Source organism: Falco biarmicus, chromosome 10 (assembly GCF_023638135.1).
Source record: "Falco biarmicus isolate bFalBia1 chromosome 10, bFalBia1.pri, whole genome shotgun sequence".
In the NCBI taxonomy this organism is placed as follows: Eukaryota; Metazoa; Chordata; class Aves; order Falconiformes; family Falconidae; genus Falco; species Falco biarmicus.
This window is the reverse complement of record NC_079297.1, coordinates 15675918-15698765: the sequence shown is the minus strand read 5'-3', so window position 1 is coordinate 15698765 and position 22848 is coordinate 15675918. Positions and strand designations below refer to the sequence as shown.

Genomic DNA, 22848 nt, shown 5'->3' with positions numbered 1-22848 from the left:
AGCCGCCGCCGTCGGCGCTTGTTCGCTGGTTATTGTTGACACATGTCAGCGTCGCCTTCCAATTTCCGTACAGCTGTCAAAGCGGGAAAAACACCACGGCGGCTCGCGCGGGACGGGCTTGGTGCCGGCCAGTGCCGATGGGCTCGCCGATGGGCTGTGGGAAGGGCATGGCCCCGGTGCTGCGGCTCTTCTGCTGTGACAGGGCCAGTGGTTACAGCTGAGCCAGGATTTCTCAGGGAGAGGTGGCGTCTGGGCAGTGCTCACAGGTAGCCAGAAGATGAGGATGGTGGAATGGGGCAAGCCCTGGAAGGAGGGAGGATGCGTTTGCTTGCTGAGTGAACCATTGCGCTTAGACCTTGGTACTCACTGGAGAAGGCAAAAGAAGGAGATGGACATGAAGGTTGGGGGTTGTTGAAGGTTTTATTCAGCTCCTCCCCAGCAGCGGGCAGGCATCAGGAAAGGGTCTCTGCAGAGAGGCCCCCCAGCGCCAGCATCCCCACAGGCAAGGACTTGCACCGAGCGCTGTCCTAGCAGCTGCCATCAATCTCCACCCTGCATGTGCCACTGAAACTCTGCCATCTCTGCTTATTCGCTGAGGAGCAACTGAGCTGGACAGACAAAATAAGAGCAAACATGATAGCGAAAAGTCCCCTGTGCTGAGCCAGGCCATGAACCAGCTCTGCAGCACCGCAGGGCTCCTGGGGAGATCTGATGGGAGGTGAAACTAAAAGCAAAAGGCAGGGGAGGTCTTCAGGGAACTGAGACATGGCATAAAAATTGCTGCGAAATCTCTTCCTGCCATTGCAGAATTTCCCCGCAGCTTGGGGTTTGGAGAAGGTTTCTCCGAGAAAAGGCAGGGAAATGGGCTGCAGCATGTGGGGTCAGGAGCCTGGGGCTGGGGCAGCAGAACTGGGTTTTCAGGCAGCCTGGAAACATCAAACTGCAGAATTTCTGCAGGTTATTTTGCCATCAGGGAGCTGGGATTCCCCAGAAGAGATGGATGCTGCCACTGTGTCCACCGTGCCCCTCAGCCCAGGCAGAGCTGGCAAAGCCAAAGCATCAGTGGCCACAGGGCATCCTCCTGTTCACCAGGCGTGGCTATCAGCTGCCTCTGGATTTCTTAGCAGTGAAAATCATGTGTTTGTTACTGGAAGGGAGCAAGCCAGTGGTATTTTAGTCGCTGGCCCTCTTCTATTCTCCTAAGAATTATTTATGCCAAATTCCAACTGAATTTCTTTTAATATTTGCGCTATTTCAGGAAACTATTGAGAAAGACAGATGGAAGCATCAGTCAGATGGATGTTCCTGGCTCCACGTGAGACAGCACTCAGAAGTCCCATCCTTTTTCAAATAATTTTAATGTGACTACATGGTTCCCTCTTGAACATAATTCCCCAGGAGGGTAAATCCTCTGACTCCAGTGGATGACTCTTACCAGCTGGAATTCAGCAGAAGACAAAGGCTTTGGGCAGGCTCCTGGTCCTGGATGGGGAAATTCCCCCTGGCAGCCACAGAGCCTGGGGAAGGCTGTGGAGGCAGCTGCCACGCTTGTGCCGCCGGTGCCCATGGCCGTCACTTGCCCTCACCAGGCCAGCCCCATTGCTCCCGGTGCACATGCTGCTGGTGAGGGCACTCAGGGCAGAGGTTGGTGGTGCCCCTGGGTATCCGGGGGCAAGCGGGGTGCCCATCTGGGTGCCCACAGGGAAGGAAAGGCAAAGCCTGGCTGTACCTGCACCCCAGCACACGCCAGGGCTGAGAGCCCACTGTCGGTGTTAGCATTGACTGGCTGCCCGACTGGGACTCAGCTGTCAAACGCTGTGACAGTCTGTCTCCGTCTCAGAGCTTAGTTTTAAGCCATTTTGCTTAAAATCCAACCTCTCTGCGTCAGTTCTGGTCACTGCTGCAGGTTCTGCTGGCCATAGCTGGAACTGGACCCTTAACAGCAAACCTGACCCTCGCGGACCTGCTGGCAGCAGGATGCGATTTGTTCCGTGGCTGAAGCTGATGGCTCCGCCGCTCCTGCCTGCCTGGCCAAAACTGCACGGATGTACTCATGCTTTGGACAGCAAGCCAGGAGGAAACAGCATGTCCTAGGGGCTGTCTGCGAGTTAGTCCTTTGATGGACTCTGCTGCACTGGCACAGGGATGGGAAACACCCAGGAGAATGTCCCCAGGCACAGAAAGGCTTGATTTCACACAGCTGAGTGAAGAGGCAACCAGGACCTGCTCCACCATCACTGTAAACACAGCCCCAGCTCTTGGCCTTATCCTGGTCTGCAGAGCAGCCCTGCACATCCCTGGTTCCCCAGCGCATCCTTCCCTGTCCATGGGAACAAGGGCTTTGGGTCTGCCATGGGGACACGGGTCCCTCCTCACTCTCCTAGCCTTGGGCTCCGTCTTCACCACACTGACATCCCAGCTTCTGGCCCTGGTCCCCATGCCCGCCGGGCACTGCCTCCCATCCCTTCCCTCCGGCACAGCCCGGGGATGTGGCACAGCCAGGGCCAGCCTGGACCATGGTCATCAGGCCCACAGTGGCTGCCAGCGCCCCAGGGCCCGTGGCCGTGTGTCACAGTGACTTATAAAGTCTTTTCTCAGAATTAATAACAGGAGGGACACAAACTTTAATATTTCTGATGTGAAAATAGAGTGATAATTGTATTTAGCCGACATTCAGGAAAATTATTACCACCTGACAACCCCATTTGTGGCTGACGTCAAAGAGCGCCATAAACTACCGTGAATTTTGGAGAACACCATGAAAAAAAGAAGGAAAGAGCAGGAACTGAGAAGGGCAGATCTTTGTATTAGCAAAACCCCAAGGGTCAGGAGCCATCCTGGTACACTGGATGGAGCCAGTCCCTGGTGTCTGTTTGCCATTAGAAGAGGAGTTTTACTAACACACAGGAGTGCCAGGGGATGTGGTCCCCACAGGTCGCTTCCTCTGTTACAGGCAAAGCCATGGAGAAAAATGTTCCCTTCTCCTTTTCCTTTCCTTTTTTTTCAGCCTTTTATATCCTGTTTATGCCACTAACAAATTCAATTTTCAGGAGCTGGAATAAAGACAAAGTCTGAGCTGTTCCGAACACTGTTGGGTTGCGGGCAGCTCCCCTCTCAAAGCACACAGAGGAGGTTAAACTTTGCCATCATCCCCAAAAGCACCAAACCGCAGGAGTGGGAGGAAAAGAGGGTCAGGGTGGGCGTGTGGAGCCGAAGTACTGCCAAGGAGGGTATCAGCAGGGCCGAGACTGCCCTTACCCAAGCATCAGCCCCCGAGCATCAGTGCTGCTGCAACTGGAGGAGGGATGCAGGGGCAACGGTCCTCAGCTGGTCCCCAGTGCCCACGGCCAGGCGCAAAGCCGCTGTGGAAGGCTCTGGCTCATGGAAAGAATTTTTCACTTGGGAATTTGAGCAAAAAAGATTAAATGAAGGAAAAAGTACATTTCCAAATATCCCCAGCCTCCTCCCCACCCCACATGCACTCTGGGCACTCTCAGCTTGCCATCTCTCCTCCCCACAGCTTTTCGGGTATTTACGACTCTCCACCCCGGGGGGACAGCTCTGTCCTGGCTCAGGAGGGACCCCAGCAGGGAGGAACACTGTGACCTGGTGCCCTCGTCTCGACAGCTCTATCCATCCCTGCTCTTCCCTGGCTGGCCAGGAGGCTCCCAGCACCTCGGACCCGGCTATCTATCATGATGGTGATGCTCCAGCATCTTCCTGCAAGCACAGGCTCCCTCCTGCCATGCCCCCAGCCATGGGGTGCTCTTGGATGCAGAGGGTGAACCTGGTCCCAAGGGATGTTATGCTGCTCAGGGCAGGCTCAGCCCCTCAGGGACAGGGACTAAACTCACGTCACCTCTTTGCAGGAGGAGGTGCATTTTATGCTGGGCCATGCCCAGGACTCTGCTTTGGTCTGGCCGTCTCAGAACCCCCACAAGAACAGGGATCCCATGAGAGTTGCAGTGATACTCCCCATGGGTGGGGGTCTTTGGGGTCCTGGCATGGTGGCACTTGCCTGCTGAGGGCAGGAGCAGGGCTGTGCTGTGGGAGCTCGGCTGGTTCCAGTCATCGGTATTGGGGGAAAATACCATAATATTGCAATGAAAGAGTGATGTGTGGCATGCTCCCCGGCGTGCAAAATGCCTCCTCCTGTGAGCAAAGGGGATAATTAGAGGTTACTGATGTTTTCAGCTCTTTAACAATGCTGGGTTGCTAATTTGAGCCCCCCCAGAAGACCACACAGCAAACCCTGAGCTCCCGGCAGATGCCCACCGCACCTCCTGTCTCTCCCCCAGCCTCTCCCAGCCAGCCTGGCTGGAGCAGGGCCAGCAACAGCTCGTTGAGCCGAATCTGCTCCAGCTCCATCACTCCCAGTTTCAGCGGAGACATGGGGATGTCCGTCTGTCCCCACATGTGGGTGAGCCCTGGCCCTTGCAGCTGATGGCAGGGCTGGGGGAGTCCAGGTCTGCAGCAGGCTCGGGGTACGCACAGCCTGTGGCCATCCCAACAGCATCGCATTGAGTTCCAGACTCAACCAAATAACTGGAGACCACTGAGACCACAAACAAATAGGATTTGATTAGATTTTTTCTTTTTACATATTTTTTTCCTGAAAAAAACAGAGAAGAGGAGAACTCACATTTCCTGTTCATGTGAAAGGAATTTGCCAGTGCACGGCAGGGAGAGTGATGCTGGGGGTCCCTTGGCCCGGAGGAGCCACCACCCTGTGTCTCCAGTGACAGAGAGGGGCCAGGAGGTGCCTGGCAGGGGTGGCTCCGTGTCTGGACACCTGCAGAGGTGCACGGGCCAGGGAGGCTGAGCCCTTGCAAAGGCTGCAGCTCCCTCAACCGGGATGCTGGGAAGGGGCAGGATCAAGTCCCAGCACTGCCAGGGTCTAAATGCCTCAGCAAAGAGGCAGCGGCTTTCAGCCACAGCTCTGGGAAGGAATTCCAGAAAGTTCTTGATGTGGCCTCTCTTTTGGTAGGACAGACCAAGAGCTGGGTTCTGCTCTGCTCAACAACCTTCTCCCTTCATTTTGCCAAGTTCCCCAGTGAGGTCAGAGGAGCGGAGCTGAGCTGGAGGCCTCAACACCCTGAAGCTGAGAAGAGGGTCTGCAAGGGGAGAGAGATGTGGTGGGTAGAGGAACCATCAAGTTGGGATTTGCATCTCTGCATCTCTATATTCCTGCATCCTAACACTCTTGCACCCCCACAACCCTGCATCTCCACATCCCTGCATCTCCAAATCCCCACATTCCTGCATCCTTACAACCCTGCATCCCCACATCCCTGCCTCCCTGCAGCCCTGGGAGGCTGTGATGTTCCCAGCTTATTCAAACACCCTCTGCCATTCTTCCCAGCTGGACAGTGCTGCTGATTCTCTGGTAGCATCTAACTGCACTAGACAGCTTCGCCATGTGCAGCCCTGGCGTTTGCTTGCTCTCAGTTGAAGTTACACATTCACTGAATTCTTCCTTTTCCTTGTTTTTAATGGAGATACCCTGTCGCATAACTATTTTCCACATCATCCCCCTGTTTGCTCCCACACAGCTGGGAGGAGCGCAGCTGCTCCTGCCCCCCTGCCTGGCTGGGCTGCAGAGGCACAAACCAGCCGCTCCTGTGGACCCCTGCGTGGGGGACGGAATGACCACGTTGAGACCAGGGACCCTCGCCTGGGGACAGGTGCCCTGGCACTGCCAGGGACCGGTGCATAATGAAGGAGAGTCCTTGTCCCCAGTCCCTCGAGCCTGGGGATGCTGCTGCCTTGTTTCTGAGTTTTCCACGGCCTCCAGCCCTCATGCCAGGTGCTAGAAAGCCCCCAGAGCCCCTTGGAAGCACTGTGGTGTCCTGCAATTACGCCCAGACCTCTGTCCCCCCTGGCCCTGGCCAGCAGCAGCGCAGGTCTCACCCAGACCTTGAGTAGAGATCGGCACAGCCCCGGCACCATCCTCACCAGCACGGCACCCTCTTCCTGCCCCCGGCCAAGCTCTGCACCCCATGGGCAGGCGGTGGAGGGGAAACCACATTGGAGAGAGGCTGGAGGCAGCGTGCCAGGGGTCCTGTGCTGGGCAGTGCCAAAGACCTGGGTGAAAAAGCCACCAGAGGAGCGGTGGCAGGAGGCTGGTGCCATCCCGGTCTCCATCCCCATCCCCGGAGCGGGGCCCTCCTGCACATCGTGGGGGCAAGGGCAGCTGCGGGGTGGAGCGGAGCAGCAGCGTCAGTGCACAACCAGTTCCCAATTTGCACCAGTCTGAAACAATGACGATGACAGTGGTAGAAATAAAGAGATGAAAAATGTGTCTGCGATTTTAATGAGCTGGAAACACCCAGCACACGGACGGAGGGCTGGGAGGGCGGCCCCCGGCCGGCCATCGCTGTGGCGACGCGCGCCCCGGCAGTGAAAGGGGTCCTTAATGCTTCCAAGATGTGGAGCCCTTCACGGGGGGCAGCTTGGCTTTCTGCAGCAGTTGCAGCTCAGGGGAATAATTGGGAAGATTATCGCAGTGGAAATTGCTTGCAGGGGAGGGCAGTCTCCGATAGCCTGGCTGTGGGCTTTCATGTCTGCACCAAACAATTGCTCCGGGTTGGAAACACAGGTGAGGGGATCAGCGGAGCCCCACAGCCTCGTCTGAGGGATTCCTGCCTAGATCCAGCTTCGGGAGAAAAGGAAAGGGAAAGGCTGAGCCTAGTGGGAGCAGCCGCAGCCGCCCAGTCCTGCGCAGATGGCAGGTCCCGCTCTGGCACTGGCGCCGGGGCAGCCGGCAGCAGCTCTCCCAGCCCTGCTTCCCTGGTGCCCAGCAGGGCCAGGACGGAGTGGGAGCAGGAGGGGGGCATCTGTGCCCGCCTGTCCCCAGTGCCTGCGATAACAGAGGCGGCAGTGGCCAGCCCCAGCACCAGCCCACGGCTGGTCCCCTTCTCTGGCTCTTCTCCTTTCCTCCAGGGGATTTTGTCCTACTTTTTTATTTAAAATTTTTCATAGTCTTTTAAACACTGTAAAAATTTAATACAAAGGAAATTAAAAAACCCAGAGGAACTATTCTCAAAATAATTTCACAATCTGCACATATCCCTCAGCAAATTTAATTTGTAGGAAATAAAGAACAAAATATGACAATAAAGGGCTTCTAAACAAATCCTAATGCTTTACATATGTAAGTGCAAATGCCACGCCTGTGTGCAGGCACCCGGCGGAGGTGGGTGGCGTGGGGGCTGGGGGCCGCAGCTCTGCCACCCCCAGCCTCACTGCCAGCGCTTCCAGGAGCCCCCGCTCCCCCGGGGCTGGCTTGCGGGAGCTGGGAGGGTTTTGCTGCCCCAAGCACCGCATCAGACCACGGCCCCTGGCCGAGCACGTCTTTCTTGTGTCCCGGCAGCTCCATCTCCAGAGGCAATGCTGAGAGCGTGTCCTGCTTTATCACCCCCCCCCCCCCCCCCGTTTCAGGGCAGTTTCATACCAGTCTTCAAAGGGTGTGGATCAGCCCTGCCAGGGTGTCAGCCCCACTGGATGATGCTCCAGGCACATGGAGTGAGCTGTGGACCTCCCACCTCACAGCGATGCCCAGGGCATGGCTTCCTGGGGGCCACCTGCACCTGGGGGTCTTGGTGGCACAGGGACATGGGGGATTATTGCAGCCCCCATGCTCACTGCTCCCACACACACACATAGCACCATTGAATCCCACAAAGGCACCTCCTTCCCCATATGTTCTTTGTCCAGCTTGTGGCCCTGCCTCTCCCCCTTGGTTTTTTTCCCCTTCTTTTAATTAAATCTGGCACCTGGATGAGAATTTTCCCTTTAAACACTCAGCCTTGCATTTTGGTGAATTTTATTCTGTGTCTGGAAAAAATGTCAATCATTACCTACCATGGGCACGTGTGTACCGCAGGCTGCAATGGGAGGAGGTGGTCCCCCAGTGCTGCATGCACAGCCCTCATGCCCTCGGGGAAGGTAAATTCCCAGAGGCACAGGCTGCAGCACCACCCCGCCCTTAGCCCAGATGATAAGACCCACCCTGAGATGGGATTTTGCTGCCTCCATCCCCTCCCCAACAATGCTCAGGGTCTCTGGGCTGCCAGTGCCACTGGCAAGTCTCTGCTCACTGCTGCCTCTTTCCTGGCTGTATCCATTATGCTGCGGTGTCGGTGGCCTCAGAGCGAGCCCTGGAGCGGGGCCAGAATGGGGCACAGACCTGTTTTGGGGTGTAGGAGGAGGCTGTGCATGGTGGGGCTGGTTGGTGCAGGTGCTGGGGCTCAGGCTGGCTCCCTGCATGCAGATGTGGTCTGCCCCACTCTGTCCTGTGCCGTGGGTCACACTCAGGGACACTCCCACCCTTTGCTAGTGGGGAAATGGTGGTTGTTTGGGGGGTTGCACCCAAATTGCTGTTGCACTGCTGCACCCGCACATGGGCACTGCTCCAGGGGGATCTGGGTGCTCTCCCTTGCCTAGACCCCCCATCCCAAACGGCTAACCACACTGGCTCACCATGGCCTGGCCCAGCCCACCAGAACTGGGCCCCCCACCCCCACCTCACCATCCCCTGCCCCACCGGGCAGCACATCGGGCTAGTTTCATCGGGGTAGATTTGCCACCATCTCCTCAGAAGAAAGGCGAGCGCTTACCCAACAGCACTGCGCTGGGAAGCTGATACTCCCCGAGAACATTGCCTCATACCATCCGTGCGTGCCTGGGATGGGTAGAAACGCCGGGGAGCTGCAAAAGACATCCAAAAATGAATGTACTGTCTGCAGCAGCGCTGGGGCAGCAGCCCGGGGGAAGTGACCGCCATGTGTCATGGAAGGAACTGCGAAGAAAAGGGTCTTGTGAGGATAGCGGGAGCTGCACTGCAGGAGCAGGCTGTACCATCCCTGCGGCTCCGCTGGCTTCGTGCAGCCTCTGAAGTGCTCCGGGACAAGCTCGGGATGGGACCAGCTCTTCCTCAGTGTGCGATGCCTCCTCCTCCTCCTCCTTTCCCTCGCAGAGGGAAGGCACTGCTGGCCCCGGGATGCTGCGGTGGGGTCGCAGCCCTGGGGCAGCATCCCTTCGCTCCTGCCTTTGATGCTGTCTGCAGCCGATGTGGCCTCAGGCATGTCCCACTGTACCCCGAGCCGGGACCAGTATTGCATCCCAGCTTTGCCGCCTGGCCCTGGGCAGCGAGTGGAGGCAGAGCCTGCGCAGGCAGCACAGACAGGCAGCTCATGGGCAGGGCGCTGCCCGTCTGGGCGCTGGGGCAGCCTGGCAGCCAGCTGGTCCCTGCTTTGATGTGGAGTCCCTCCGGCTCCGCACAATGCAACCCGGCTCAGCCTGCAGACTGGGGTGGGAGTGAAGTAAGGGTGATTGATTGTCTTGTTTTGTTCCTCCAAGGCTGTCCTGGACCGTTTAGATTCATGTCTGAGGTCCCCCGAGAGCAGGGGGGAGGATGGCAGCGTCCACCCAGGCTGCAGGGATGGGGCGGTGGGGTGCAGGCTCTGGCCAGAGGCAGTGGGTCAGGGCACCAGGGTTGCTGCTGCCTGCCGGGCTGCTGGCTCAGGTGGTTTGAGCCCTCTGTGCCTCAGTTTCCCCATTGGCATTGCCCCTTAGGAAGGTGTTGGTGTCCCTAGATGAAACACATCCCATGAAACCGCCCCCTGTTACTCTCGGGTGTTGGGCATCCCCTGAATTAAGGCAGGCAAAGGGAGCACAGCAGCCCTGGGCCAAGGGTAAAGCTTGTTAAGACTCGAGTGTGTTGACCTCTGAAAAATTGAGTTTAGCTCCATCCAGTTGGTGAGTCACGACTGTGTTTTTGTGATGTGCTCCCTGAAAGCAAGGTTTCCACCGCAGAGCTAACAGGCTTTTCTGGGAAGCACTGGAGTTCAGGGCTTCCTAATTATTTTCAAACCCTATTGGCAGCCTCCCTCCAACAGGGATTATGCCTGCTCGAAGCACAGCACTCAAGCATGTTCGGAGTCCTGAAAGCGCTAATTGACTTTACGTTTGGCCTCGCCGCTGAGAGCCTGCTCTCTCACAGCCCCAGTCCCTCCTCCTGCTACTGCGGCAAGCCCGCCTGCATGTGGTTTGAATTTCTTCCCCGGAGAAAAACCCCCTTTCTCCTGCCTCGGTGTCGTCTTTCCCTGGAATTGAATTTGGGGGAAATGAAGAAGAGGCCAAATTCTCACAGAGTCACTACCTCCCCTCTCAAGGCAACGAAGGGAGCCCCATGAAAGGCAGGGCTGAAGCCTGTTCCAGGAGTCACCGATGCCCTGTCCCACCCAATGTCCCTTGGCACAGCCTTTTTGTTCACCTTCAGGTGGCTGCCAGTGAGCCCTGGGGTGTTGAGCAGAGTGTGGAGGAGGCTGCCCCAGTGCTGCTCTCCCTGCTCTGCAGCGGGGGTTCCCTTCCTTCCCTCCAGCTGTGTGCCGGGAAAGCGCTGCCTGCACAGAACAGCGTGGGCAGCCCGCTAGGAGACATGGCAGTGCCATCCTCCGGCACCTGGCCCTGCTTGCCCCTGGCGAGGTGAGGTGCCTGGCCTTTCCCATCCACGCGAAAGGAGTGACAGCAAGCTGGCTCTGAGGGAGAGACAATGCTCCCAAGCAGCACCAGCCTGCAACACCTGAACATCAGCCAGTGATTATCCATAGCCCGTCTGCCTTCTCCTGCTGGGTCCCAGGTCATACCCGGTGCCGGCAGCACGGCGCAGGGGTGAGCCAGTTGCCTCGGCCATGCCGGCTGCCATTCCCAGCACGGAGGGCTCACAGGCTGCCAGCGGGGCAGGCGATTGGGAAATCTGTTTCCTCTTCTGCTCGTTACGACACCGCAGTGGGCGCATCCACCGGGAGCAGTGAGGCAGCGGGAAAGTATGAAGGTCAGTGGAGGCTGTGGTTTGTGTGACGGAGGTGACCCCAGCTGATGCATCCCTGTACCTGCTCTAAGCACCACCGCGCTGCTGGGGTGGCTCCAGCTGCCGTCTCCCCTGGGACGTCGCCTCTGGCCCTGCTCCTGCGGGGAGCAGCTCTCCATGAGATGCACAGCCCCCTAGATCTTATTCCCAGGTAAAAGAGGGAGGAAAATGGCCACATACAGCTTCCCCTGCATTTCCATGGGCAGGAGGGTTGGTGCAAGAGCTGGGCATGAATCCTTATGCACATGTGCAAGGCATCCAAGGCGCTGGCTGCTCCGGGGCCTTCGCTCGGCTCTCACAGCATCGCTCCTGTTCCCAGCTTTGCTCCGGCAGCCCACAAAGAGGATGCGGCTGCTCTGACAACAGCACCAGCGTGCCCAGCAGCCGTGACGCACTTGCCTTGCAGCGCTAATGAGCCAGCTCTGCAATCCTTGTCACCTCATTAATGACTTGGCCGCTGCATCCTAGCCGGGGCTGTTCTGTCCGCTACCTCCCACATAGCTTGCAGGCCCCTAACTCACATTAGGGGAGCCACTTTCATGTGGCCAGTGGTTTTCATCATCAACGAGCCACAGAGTGAGACGCTGGAGCAGAGGATGGAGCCAACGGGGAGCCAGTCGGTGTGGGCCAGCCCGGCGAGGCACCGCAGGCGCTGGAAAGGCAGCTTTGATGTAGCGGCAGGCAGCCCTGGGGCCACGGGCTCAGGTACAGCGAGGGCCCAGCTCCCACCAGGGTCCCGTGGGGAGGCATCCCGCTTTACGCATGTCATGACCATGGAGGGGCTGCTCGGGCCAGGGGGGACTCGGCACCAAAAGTCACTCCTCATGTGTGGTCTGGGGCAGCCGGCACAACGTGAGGAAGGGAAAATAAATTAAGGATGGACACGGAGGTGAGGCCACAGGAGGACAAGGCAATGGTTGGATGGGAGCGCGTGGTGATAATGAGAGGGTGGACAGCAGATGGTAGCTGAACAGTGATGGCAGCAAGCTGGATAGAAAAAAACAAAAGCTCGGTAAGCCCTTGGCATAGCTTCTGTGTGACTCCTGTCGCCTCTTGCCCCACCAAGGTACCGCCGGCTCCCACAGTCGCTGATCCCAAACAGCCATGCACTCCTGCACCTGCAGCAGGTCCGAAGGCAGGTGAAGCCCATTAGAGGTGCTGGGATACAGGATTTAGGATCAGGTTTCTGGAGGGAGACCCATGATTTTAAATTCTTCCTCAGGAGGGGACATTCGAGCAAAGCTACCAGTACCTGCCTTGCCCACCCAGGGGTGGGCTGTGCCGGGAAAGTGAAATGTGGATGCCGTCAAAGCCTGCAACCGCGGCTGCTGCCTGCCGGGAGCAAGCTGTGGGGCGGAAACGCTGCCTGCTGCTGTGAATCACAAGCTCTGCGCTGGAAAAGCTCCGGCTGAGGCATTTCCTGCTGTTCTCATCGCATCCCCATCCGATGCCTCCCTTGCAAAGCTCCCGTGCTGAAATCCTGGCCCTGTGGAAAATCCAGTGGTAGCTTTCCCACCGAGTCCGGCACGGCTGGCATGGCTCACTTGGCTTTCAATCCACAGCCATGTTCCGTGGAGCCAGGAGCAGCAGGGGGAACCGCAAGAGGTGCAGCGGCACCCAGCAGGATTCGTGCGAGCAGGCAGGGCTGAGCTGTGGGGGCTGCCGGGCAGGCGGGCCTGCCGGTCTGCGGTCGATTGTTCAGCCTCAGTGACTTTTTGAGAGGGAAATGGAAAGAGCGGACAGTGCAAGTTAATTAATTGGTGCATAATGAAGTCAAGATGAGCATCCCCAAGGAGCTGGAGCTCAGATTGGGAAAGCAGCGGGTGATGGTGTTCCCCGGCATGGGGCTGCTTCATCCTGAGCCCCAGCCTCCTGCCATCTGCGACCAGGACACCAGCTCTGGCCCAGGGGCAGGGGCGAAAAAAAAAAGCCCCGAATACCTTTCAGCAGCAACTTGAACAGAATGTGGGGGTTACAAAGGGGAAAGGAGCCATGGAAGGGATGAAATAAACCATCGATGGCCGCTTTGGTCCCTTTGGTCCCAGCGGGAAGGCTCGCTACAGCGCACACGCAGACTTCAATGCCTTTCTGACAGCCAGGAAGAGCCAGGGGCAGGGACAGGGACAGGGGCAAGGGCAGGGACACGGGCAAGGGGCAGGGGCAAGGACTGGGCAGGGACAAGGGACAGGGGCAAGGGGCAGGGGCTGGACAAGGACAGGCCCTAGGGAAGGGGCAGGGGCAGGGAAGGAGGGTCGGGCAGACCCTAACCCACAGGCTGGAGCGGGGCGGGTGTCCGGCCCCGCTCAGAGCTGCCAGCGGACAGAGACCCCTCGGCGAGGCCCCTCCCTCCCGCTGCGGACACACTGGACTTCCCGGGGGGAGAACTCCCGTTAGCCCCCGGGCCCCCCCGCGGCCAGAGTCCCCGGGCCCTGCGCAGGCGACGGGGCCCTCTAGTGAGGGGCGGCCCGGCCCGGCCCCGCCCCGCCGCTCCGCTGCCCGCCGCGGCCGCGCTCCGGTGCCCGGGCCCTGCTGGGCCGCTCCCCACCGGCCGGGCCGGCCGCGCCTGCTCCGTGCGCAGCGGCCATGGCGGGGCTGGAGCTGCTGTACGCCTGGGCGCGGGCCGCAGTCTCCCGCCCGCAGGACGCGCTCATCTGCGGCGTGCACTGGGAGCTGGTCCGGCACGGCTACCGCTGCCTCGGCGCGGGCGACCAGGTACGGGCCGGGCCGGGCTCCTGCGCCGCGGAGGCCGCGGCCGAGCCCCGGCCTTTCCTAGCGCCGCTTGCCGGCGCCGCTGGGCCGAGCGCGGCGCCCGCTGCCGGGCGGGGGAGGGGCCAGCCGGGTCGGTGCGGGGTCCGAGGGGCCCCAGTGCTGCTGGCGGGGGCTGCGGGGGTTCCCGGGGCAGGGGGCGAAGCGGGAGGTGGGGGGTGCCGGTACCAGGAGGGGCGCCAGTCAGGTGCTGGGGGGAGCTCGGTGCTGTGGGAGAGCCCCATGCCAAAACGGGGGTGCCCAGTGCAGTGCTGGGGAAGAAATGGGGTGCTGGGGTGTCCCAGCGCTGGGGGGCCAGTCTGGTGCTGGACCCAGGGCTGAGGCAGGGGTCTGGTGGGGTGGGAGGGTGGCACAGTGCTGGGGGAGGTCCAGGACACTGCCTTGGCAGAGAAACCCCCCAGTACCGGGGGAGAGGACAGTGTGGGGCAGTGCCCCCCGGCAGCACCACTGTGGAGCCGGGACAGACAGGATGATGGCCTCCCTGCTGCCCCAGGCAGCCCTGTCCTGTGCTGGGAAGCCAGGAGGTGCCAGGCAGGGAAGAGCGTCATCCCCCAGTCTGGGTCTTCGTTGCCTGGTCCTGCTCAGCAGTGGGTGGCTGTGTCCCTCCTGTGCTGGCACAGGGACAGGGTGGGAGGCTGGCAAGCAGGCAGGGCCAGCCTTTAGGAAATAAAGCCCTGCTTCTGCAGTCAAAACCTGGAAGGCGCTGAGAGATTCCCTCCTGGAGACCTAGATCCACTCCCAGAGACCTAGATCCCCTCCTGGATCGCTCTGTGCAGCCAAGACAGGTCCCTGCAGCCCTGCCGTGTGCTGAGCTCGTGGGCAGGGTCTCAGCAGTACATCTGTTCTGTTGTAGCCAGGTCCTGATGAAAGGAAGTCAGAGCTGCTGCCTGCCGGCTGGGAAGCCAACAAGGAGGTATACACACTGCGCTACAAGTCCGTGGATGATGCCCGTGAGCTGCTGCTGAAGGCCATCATGGTGGAAGACAGTATGATCCTCAACATCATGGTGAGTGCCCACACTGGTTCTGGTGGGTTTGGGGTCCTTTGGGAGCAGTGGCTGCGAAGAACAGCAGGGCCCATTTCTTAAATTTTTGCTGTTACTTGTTCTACGTTGCAGCGGTGTTTGTCCCTCAGGATGGGGCAGACCCAGGGAGTGTTAGGGACTGCCTGTGCAGCAGGAGATGTGGCCCAGCCTGAAACTGGTCAAACACTGGCTGCATCAGGGGAGTGATGCAGTTTGCCTTGCCACACTCTGGCCCAGGAGTTGTCCCATTTCTGTCCCTTTCCCAGCTAAGGAATTTTCCGCAGATCTCCTGCTGTCCCAAGCAAGCACCTGCCCAGGGTGGTTTTGCTCAGTCTTTCACCCTTTGCAGCCCAGACTGGGGGAGGGAGCAGGGAGAGCCTCGCTGTACGCTGGAGTTTGCTCCTGGAGATTCGGGCACAGCACAGGGACATAGCAGGAAGCAAGTGAGCCTGTTCCTTGTGTCCCAAGCCCCCAGCTCTGCTTATACCTGCTCCTTCCCCCATTCCCAGCTCTGCCAGGCTGCTGATTCCATGCTCTACTTATCTTTTGCTAGGATTGCAGTTCTCAGAAGGTAGCAGATGTGACCTTGGCAGTGGCGGACTATGTCAATCCAGAGCACCTGGATGATTTCCACAGGTAATCTCAGTTGTCTGGTATATTCTGTCCGACCAGTGTGGGGAGGGGGGCAGAGACCAGGTTAGGAGGAACCTGGAGGACTTTCCTCCATAGTACAAACCCAAGGGCAGACCAGCCAGCCCTGAAATGCAGCCAGAGCTCCCTCCCCTGCTGCCTCCTGCACTGCTGGCAGGCAAGGGAGATTTAGGGGATAGTGGGACCATGGGTCAGAGCCCAGGGGAGAGCCACCCCACCTGGGAACAGGCCAGGCCACCTTGGCACTATTTATTTGAAGAGCACTGCCTCACTGCCTGCCTGTCTGTGCTGGGTGGACACTGTTCAGTGGTGCTACAGCTTCAACTGTGTCCCACACGCCCTGTGGCCTTGCTGAAGACCAGTGCCATGTGCTGTGCTTTCCTCCAGTGCAAACTGGTCAATATGTGGCCACAGCACAAAAGGGAGTCCCCTGGGCTGGGTGGCCCTTCGCCATCTTAAATGGGGTGAGGGCTTTGGTGCCACTGTGTGCTGTTACCCTTTTCTGTCCCCTCTCTGCTGCCGACTGGGGATGCATTTTGTGCCAGAGATGCTTTGAGCTTGTCTGTCCCCTCACCACCCCTCTCGCAGCCTGTCCAGCACCTCATGCCCAGGTGCTGTGGTCTCCCCAGCCCACCACCTTGCCTCTCCTCCCTGCAGGGTGTACAAGAACACTGAGGAGCTGAGAACAAGGATTGCTTCAGGCATCATTGCTCCCCTTGGGGCCCCCACAGAAAAGGCCAAAAAGGAACCTGAGGCTAAGAAGAAGGATCCGGAGTTGCACCAGGATGACGACCCCCTCAGAGTCCCTCACCACCACCCAGCAGGGACAAGAGCACCGTCCTGGTGAGTAAAGGGTGGGTGGCTGCTGATGGTCCATTAGACAAGACATGGTCCTGGCACAGCTCTGCAGGTTACACCTCTGGTCTCCCATCTGGCACGCGTGGGATGGGGAGTGATGAGGATCCAAACCCTCCCCAGCCAGTTTCAGCCTCATTGACTGAATGCTTGGGTTTGATTTAGGTTGCTCGCTGAGGGGTGGCCTGTTCTGGAGCTGTGTGTTGGTTTTACCCTCCTTTGGCGTTGCTGGGGGTGTAGCTGGAGACCTACAGACCCAGGAAGCTCTGAGGGCAGCATGCAGGGCTGGTGGGAAGGTGTGAGGTGGAAGGAGGGGAGGCCCTGCTCTGTGCTGGCTGGGGGACTGGGCAGAGCAGGGATGGCAGTGGGAAGGACGATGCCATTGTGGGGCCAAGCAGGCTTCAGGAGGGACAGCAGAGTGCTGGGTGTCAGTTCATGCTGTGGGCTCTAGAAGAGCCGTGGGGTCAGTGCTCATGGCAGAGGGGAGAGGGTGTGTGGGGGGTGCAGAGCTCTGCCTTCACTTGGCGTGGAGCCAGGGCTGCCTCTAAGCTTCCTGCCTGCTGTGGGAGGTAGAGCTGCCCTCCCAGGAAGGTGCACCCAGCTGGGGCTTGGGGCAAGGCGCAGGAGGTGTGGGGGAGAACAGAGACCTCTTCTTGCTCTCCTTACCCCGCTTTCCCTTTGAAACCCTTTGCTGGCAAAGGTGGGGAGAAGGGAAACATGGCACCTGCTTCACCATCCCTCCCTGGCCCTTCTGTGCCCAGCCATCCCTTGTATGTGGCAGGCAGGGTCCCCCCCACACCCCAAGCTGTAATCCCCTTTGGTTGGAAGTCAGAGACACTGCAGTGGCTGTGCCATCTCTTGAGGACCGGCTGTGGCTTCTGCCTTGCGTGTCACCTCTTGTTTCTTTAACCCCACTGCTGTCTGCTGGCGCTCAGGGTGCGAGATGCTCCTTGGGGAGGCCTGGGCAGACAGGCTGGAGCTGGGCAAGGCTCTGAAACCATGTTATTGGCACATATTGTTGGCAAGGAGATGTGACAGCTGGCTGCAGGCTCACCGCCCCACTGTCCTTGCACTCCTGGAAGCAGGACTGTCATTGTGTCTCTGGCTGTGACGTGCTGGAGAGCCTGGCCTAGCCCGGCAGCGCTCAGGGAGCCCCTGGCATGGAAACTCCCAGTGTCCACAGACAGCTCGGCCCAGAGCAGTAGGAACAGCAGGGCCCCCTTCATCTCAGCAGGCTTCCCGCAAGCCTGCCATGCGCACCGGTGTCCACACCCAGCTGCACCCTGGAGCAGGGAATTCTGTGTCCTACGCACGGGATAGCTCCCAACGCCCGCCTGTTCACACAGGGTCCTGCAGGTCCCAGGGCCCTTTGGGTGCTGCAGTGCTTGCCATGGGAGAGCACCCATGAGCACAGCAGCGGCAGTCATGGTGGCTGCACTGCCCTGCCTGGTGCTCACTGCTGCTCGCTCCACACAGCCGGTCTCCCCTTCACTGAACGTCTCGCTGTGTTCTGTGTTTCAGGCCTTCCCCCTTGAGCCCCTTTGCTGTTGGTGGGGAAGACCTGGACCCTTTTGGGTGAGTATGGCTGGGAGAGGTCATGCTTTTTGTGCCCAGGGAGCATCCCCTGCTCTGCCCTTGGGGTGGGAGGGCATGGCTGGAGGCCTCTGGAGTAGCTGGAATCCTCCTGGCTCAGGCGTCCGGTGAAGTGTCTCTGAGTGCGGATGAGGATGGGACAGTTGCTCAGTGCAAATTACAAGGGACCAATTGACAGTTGCTAAACCTCAATATGGTTCTAATATCGTAATAAGATCCCGTCTCTTGCATAGATGATAGGTTGCAATCTGTGTCTGTTTAATAATCAGCTTGTATTCATTTAACATGCAGTAATTCCTTCAGTAAATCAAAGCTGAATACATCGTTAAGTGAATGTAAGCCTCTAATTTAAAATGTTACCAGCTGCTGTGTCTAGAGCCCAGCAGCCTGGAGAAGGGGAGGCTTAAACCCGAGTCCACAGATTCTCGAGTCCTGGTTTTGAGCCTCCCGGCTGTCTGAGGCACTCCAGAGGAAGGTGGGCAGAAGCAGGCTGGCTGGGGGACTGATCTTCACAGATACATCTCTCACTCTTCGGTTTGGTCAGGCAAGGAGAACCTGTCATCTTCCATTCCAGTTAAAAGCACATAGTCAGACAAAAACCAGCTCTTAAGAGTTGTTGCAGAGCATCCTGCAGCCCAGGGGAGTCCTCTTTAGAACCACTTTCCTGTGGGGATGGCATTTTTTCCCCTCTTGCAAGACTTGGTTCTCCATGGGTTTGGCTAGAAAAGGACCAGCTACCTCCTGCCCGGCTGGAAGGAGAGGCCTGGAGCCTGTGTGGCTGGAAGGAAACCTGATAGCACAAGGAGAGGGGGTTCAGCTGGGGGGCTGTCCCCATGTTTCTCTCACTGCCTCCAGCCCTTCATCAGAAGTTTCTCTGTAAATGACAAATAAAGGTTGTAAATGGAAGCAGATTTGTGCACTGACACCTGCCAGCGCTGAGGCTGGAGACCCAGACTCCCAGGCATATGCTCATGGGGCCCGGCTGTCTTGGGGCACTTTGGGCAGCCGGCCTGGCGTAATGGAACTCATTAGCACGGTTGTTAATGACTTGTATGACGGGAGCAGTGTCCAGAGGCTCCAGCCGAGTTTGCACAAAGCCGACCATGAGGAATGGCACTCACAGCATGGGGCAGCTCCGAGGAGCCACCGTGGTCAGCAAATGACTTCCAGGCAGTTCTTTGGAAAGGCTGGCAGGAGCCCTGGCCCAGTCCACGAGTTCTTGCGACACTGCGCAGGGCAGGACATTCTGCTTACCCGGGAGAGCGGGGACAGGAGTATGAGCCGGCAGCGAGGGCCAGCGGGTCTGATGCCACAGGGGACGGTCAGCAGCCCCCTGGGACTTACCAGCCATTGCTGATGCCCTAAATGGCTCCTTGTAGGAACTGGGGGAAGAGGGAAGCTGCCTCTCTGCTGCTCCGAGTCTCTGTTTTGGCGTTGGCTCAGAGGAAGGCAGGTGGGTGAGAGCTGTTGTGTCCCTGTGCCTGTCTCCAGCTAGGCTTTGGGGGATGCTGGCACTGCGGTGCCCAAGACCTGGGTATTTGCTGGTGCCGTGGCTTGGGCATATACTCTGCAGCCATAAGACTCCCACCTTAGCATGATGATGAGCCATGATTCGCATGCTGCCCCAGACCTTGTGTTGCGGCGTAATGCGGGCAGGTTTGCAGGGCTGTGTAAGCCTGGGCAGGAGCAGGATGTGGTGCATTTGGGTTTCTTCCTGCTGCAGACAGCAGCCTCCACAGGACAAGGATGAGATGTGCCTCAGCACTCTTACACGTGCACATGTACACACATGAAGGGCTCTCTGTCTTTCTGCCATGGGCTTGCCTCACTGGCTTGTCCTGGCCCGTCTTGCAGTGGGTTAGGGGTGCTTTCCTCCCACAGGCCATGTGTCTGCTTAGCCCCACGTTCAGATGTTCAGAATTCCTGCAGCAGAGGTTTGGCACAGGGTCGTGCTTTGCTTCTCTCTCATTGGTGCCAGTCTCATCTCCTTCTCTGCCTTTCTCTCCCCAGAGGTCGGACTGGGGGAATGATCGTGGATCCTCTCCGGTCTGGCTTCCCACAGCCTGGCATTGACCCATCGTCAGGCATCCCTGGCCGGCTTCCCCCGGGAGCAGTTCCACCAGGTGCCAGATTCGACCCCTTTGGCCCGTTAGGGGCTGGTAGATCCGGGTAGGTACTTGGCCATGCCTGGTATCCCCAGCCTGCTCTCTGGGCTGCCCCTGGAGCTCTTGGCTCATTCCTGTTGCTGTGGGACTGAGCTCTCGCTCCTGGTTTGACTCTGCTTTGAATTTTTTTCCAGGCCAGATCCTGACCACCTTCCCCCTCCAGGCTATGACGACATGTTCATGTGAGGAGTTACCGCATGGCTTCTCATGGCTGGGGCCAGAGCAGTCTCCTGGGAAGCAGGGGCACTTTCCCCTCTTTGCTCTCCATTCGGTGGACTTGGATCTTTTCAGCAGCATTTTTCTTCTCCCCATTTGGGACCATGTTCATGTCAGACCAGCTATAAAGGTTGCCCTGTGTGCAGAACAGAAGAGGAGGCAGCAGGTCCATTTCTTTCCATGTTCCTCTGAGGGTGCCTGACCGTTTGCACCCAACTGAAGTGGTGCTGCCCTGCGCGAGGTGGCGGCGTGGAGTGTGGCGTGGTGCTCTGAGAACAGCCTGGGTGCTGTGGGGTGGTTTCCTCCTCTGGTTCTCCGGGGTGGCACCGCTTTTGCTGCTGGGGTTACGCAAGTGGTCGGTGCTGAGGAGGGAGCTGGCATCTTGCTGCTCCTGTGCTGGGAAGCTACAGTTGCCTCACTGAAGGTGACAGCTGGAGTGGGCTCCCCATGCAGAGATGGTTTCTGTCTTGCTCTTTATCCAAGCAAGGGGCTGATCAACATGAAGGGCTAGAAAGCCCGACCCATGGAGTCTCTATGGGCTGACCCCCAGCAGCGGCCTCAGATCAGCTTCCGCATGGCTGTGCCCGCTGGCTTTAAAGAGCACCACCAGCAAAGCCTTTAATGTACATGAGAAAAGACATAGATTGAATTCCTAGCCCCACCTTGCCCCATCTCTCCCCTGAAGCCCTGGTGGTTTTCATTCCCAGGGTGCACACGACGCCCCGCAGGGCTGCCTGTGAGGCTGGAGTCGGAGGGAGGGTGCTGGGTGCCTGCATGACCTGCTGAGCCCAGCACGGAGCTGGGGCCTTGCTGGGGATGCGCACAGAGGCCTCGCTCACCTGTGGGATTTGCTTTGCAGAAGAGGTTTACAGAACATGTTTCCGTGTCATCAGTCCTGTTGCGTGAGGCTGGTGTGGCGCTGGCTGTCCTCTGCCAGACAGCTCGGGGAGAGTGGAGATCCGTGTGGCTCAGGCTCCTTAGCTCTTTCTGGAAATCTCCTCCCTTCCCCAGTTAATTTGAGGACTGCAGCTCATCTCTCCTGTCAGGGGTTCATGCTATGTTTTTATTCTCGTGGTTTGATTTCTTGGAAGGATGTTCATGAGATTGAAATAAAAACCTGACAACAGTGTTGTTTTGGTGGCCCCCCCTGCTCCCCTGCCCCAACCGCAGCCCCCTTTTCCCCATCATGAGAAGGGAAGCCCCGGAGCTCTGCACAGGCTGCGCCTGTCCTCCCCCAGGCACAGGATTCACACTGGGAACCGGCTTTGTACCTTCCTCTGAGCAGTGGCGGTTTTCTGAGACTATGTGACTGTGTTAAGAAAATTAAGTGGAGAACAGCCCAGCCTTGGCTCTGGCTGCGCTCCTTGCGGTAATTGGCTCTCCGGGGTATTGAATGCTGTCGGTACACTGCATACAACTGTGCTGGCATAAATAAAAAGGGGGAAGTGATCCCCCTGTCTGTCTCTTGTCCCCAAAGGCTTTTTCCTTTTAAAACCCCTTTGCCTACAAATGTAGCTAATAAAGCTGCGTTACGATGCGTACAACCCTGGGCTGTGTACAGGTGGGAGCAGGGAGGACTGGCTGTAGAAATTCAGCACTGGGGGCAGCTGGAGCATCCCCTGCATCTCCCTAGGGTCTGCACATCAGCCTCATGTTCGCAGGAGCTGGTTTCGAGCCCAGACCTAGTGGGGATGCATCATCCCCCCCTGCACATCCCTGGGGGTTTTGATGGGCAGTCCCACCTGCAGACCCACAGATGGGCAGTGGGCGACACCTGTGACCACAGCAGACAGTGGCTGCGCTTGCAGCATGGGTGGGATGGGGAGAGAGGCCCAGGGCTTGGGGAGACCATCGCTTAGGCTCATCCCCTCCAGCTCCTGGGGCAGCCTGAGCCCATCCACAGCTTTGCCCCAGGAGAAAGGAGCCCCCGGCTTTGCCTCGTGGGGTTGAGAGACACTGGGTGCTTGGGGAGAGGGAGCAGCTCTGGCCTTATCAGAGGGGCCCCTCTGCGGGAGGCGGCTGCTTTCTGTGCCTGAATTAATCATGTTCTGCAACCTTTCAGGAGAGAGAGACGCAGCCGGCTTTGATGGGGCTAATTAAAGCGAGCCAGCGCCGGGGGAGGCTGCGTCGGGTCCTGATAAACAATCTTTTGTCTGCAGCATTCAACCCCAGCGGGTTCATGGAGCTGTGCAGCTGTGGGACCAGGTGGGAAGGGAAAGGGGTTTCAAGGAGGGCAAGTGCCCGGCATCAAGCCGTGCCCACTGCAGGCCCCGTGCCTGAGCTTTCGGGCTCCCAGAGCTGTGCCATCCACTCTTCAGAGGGGGTAGGTAAAAGGAGGTGAGGATCCTCCTCTCCAGGTCAGAGGATGGTGGGGACAGGAGACTGTCCCTGTGGCTGGCTCCGCTCACACCAAAGGGCCACCGCAGAGCTGCTCAGAGTGTGATAGAGGTGGCTCCCGGGGATCAGGGATCCCAAGCATATTCCTTGCTCCATCCGCAGGGCTGGTGGCCAGGCAGCATCCCCATTCCCCGAGCACAGCTGAGAGGCAGCCTCCCCTGCTGTGGACTTGGACCCACATTGAGCACAGCGGCTGCAAGGGCTAGGGCTCCTTCCAGCAGGACGAGACAATCCAGGGCCCCGGCTGTGTGTCCCAGGCATGGCTGCTGCTAACCTAAGTGACGGCGAGCATTAACATGCAAGGGAGC

At 58.6% G+C, this 22848-nt stretch overlaps 1 protein-coding gene across 1 annotated transcript; it reads left to right on the top strand.

Moving 5' to 3' along the window:
- The first annotated feature begins 13323 nt into the window (after positions 1-13323).
- PSMF1 (proteasome inhibitor subunit 1) lies at positions 13324-21269 on the top strand. Its single transcript, XM_056354771.1, has 7 exons — positions 13324-13585; positions 14493-14645; positions 15217-15299; positions 15972-16157; positions 17691-17744; positions 19773-19931; positions 20062-21269. The coding sequence occupies exons 1-7, from the start codon at positions 13457-13459 to the stop codon at positions 20111-20113; spliced, it is 816 nt and encodes a 271-aa protein (XP_056210746.1). The 5' UTR covers positions 13324-13456; the 3' UTR covers positions 20114-21269.
- Positions 21270-22848: the final 1579 nt, after the last annotated feature.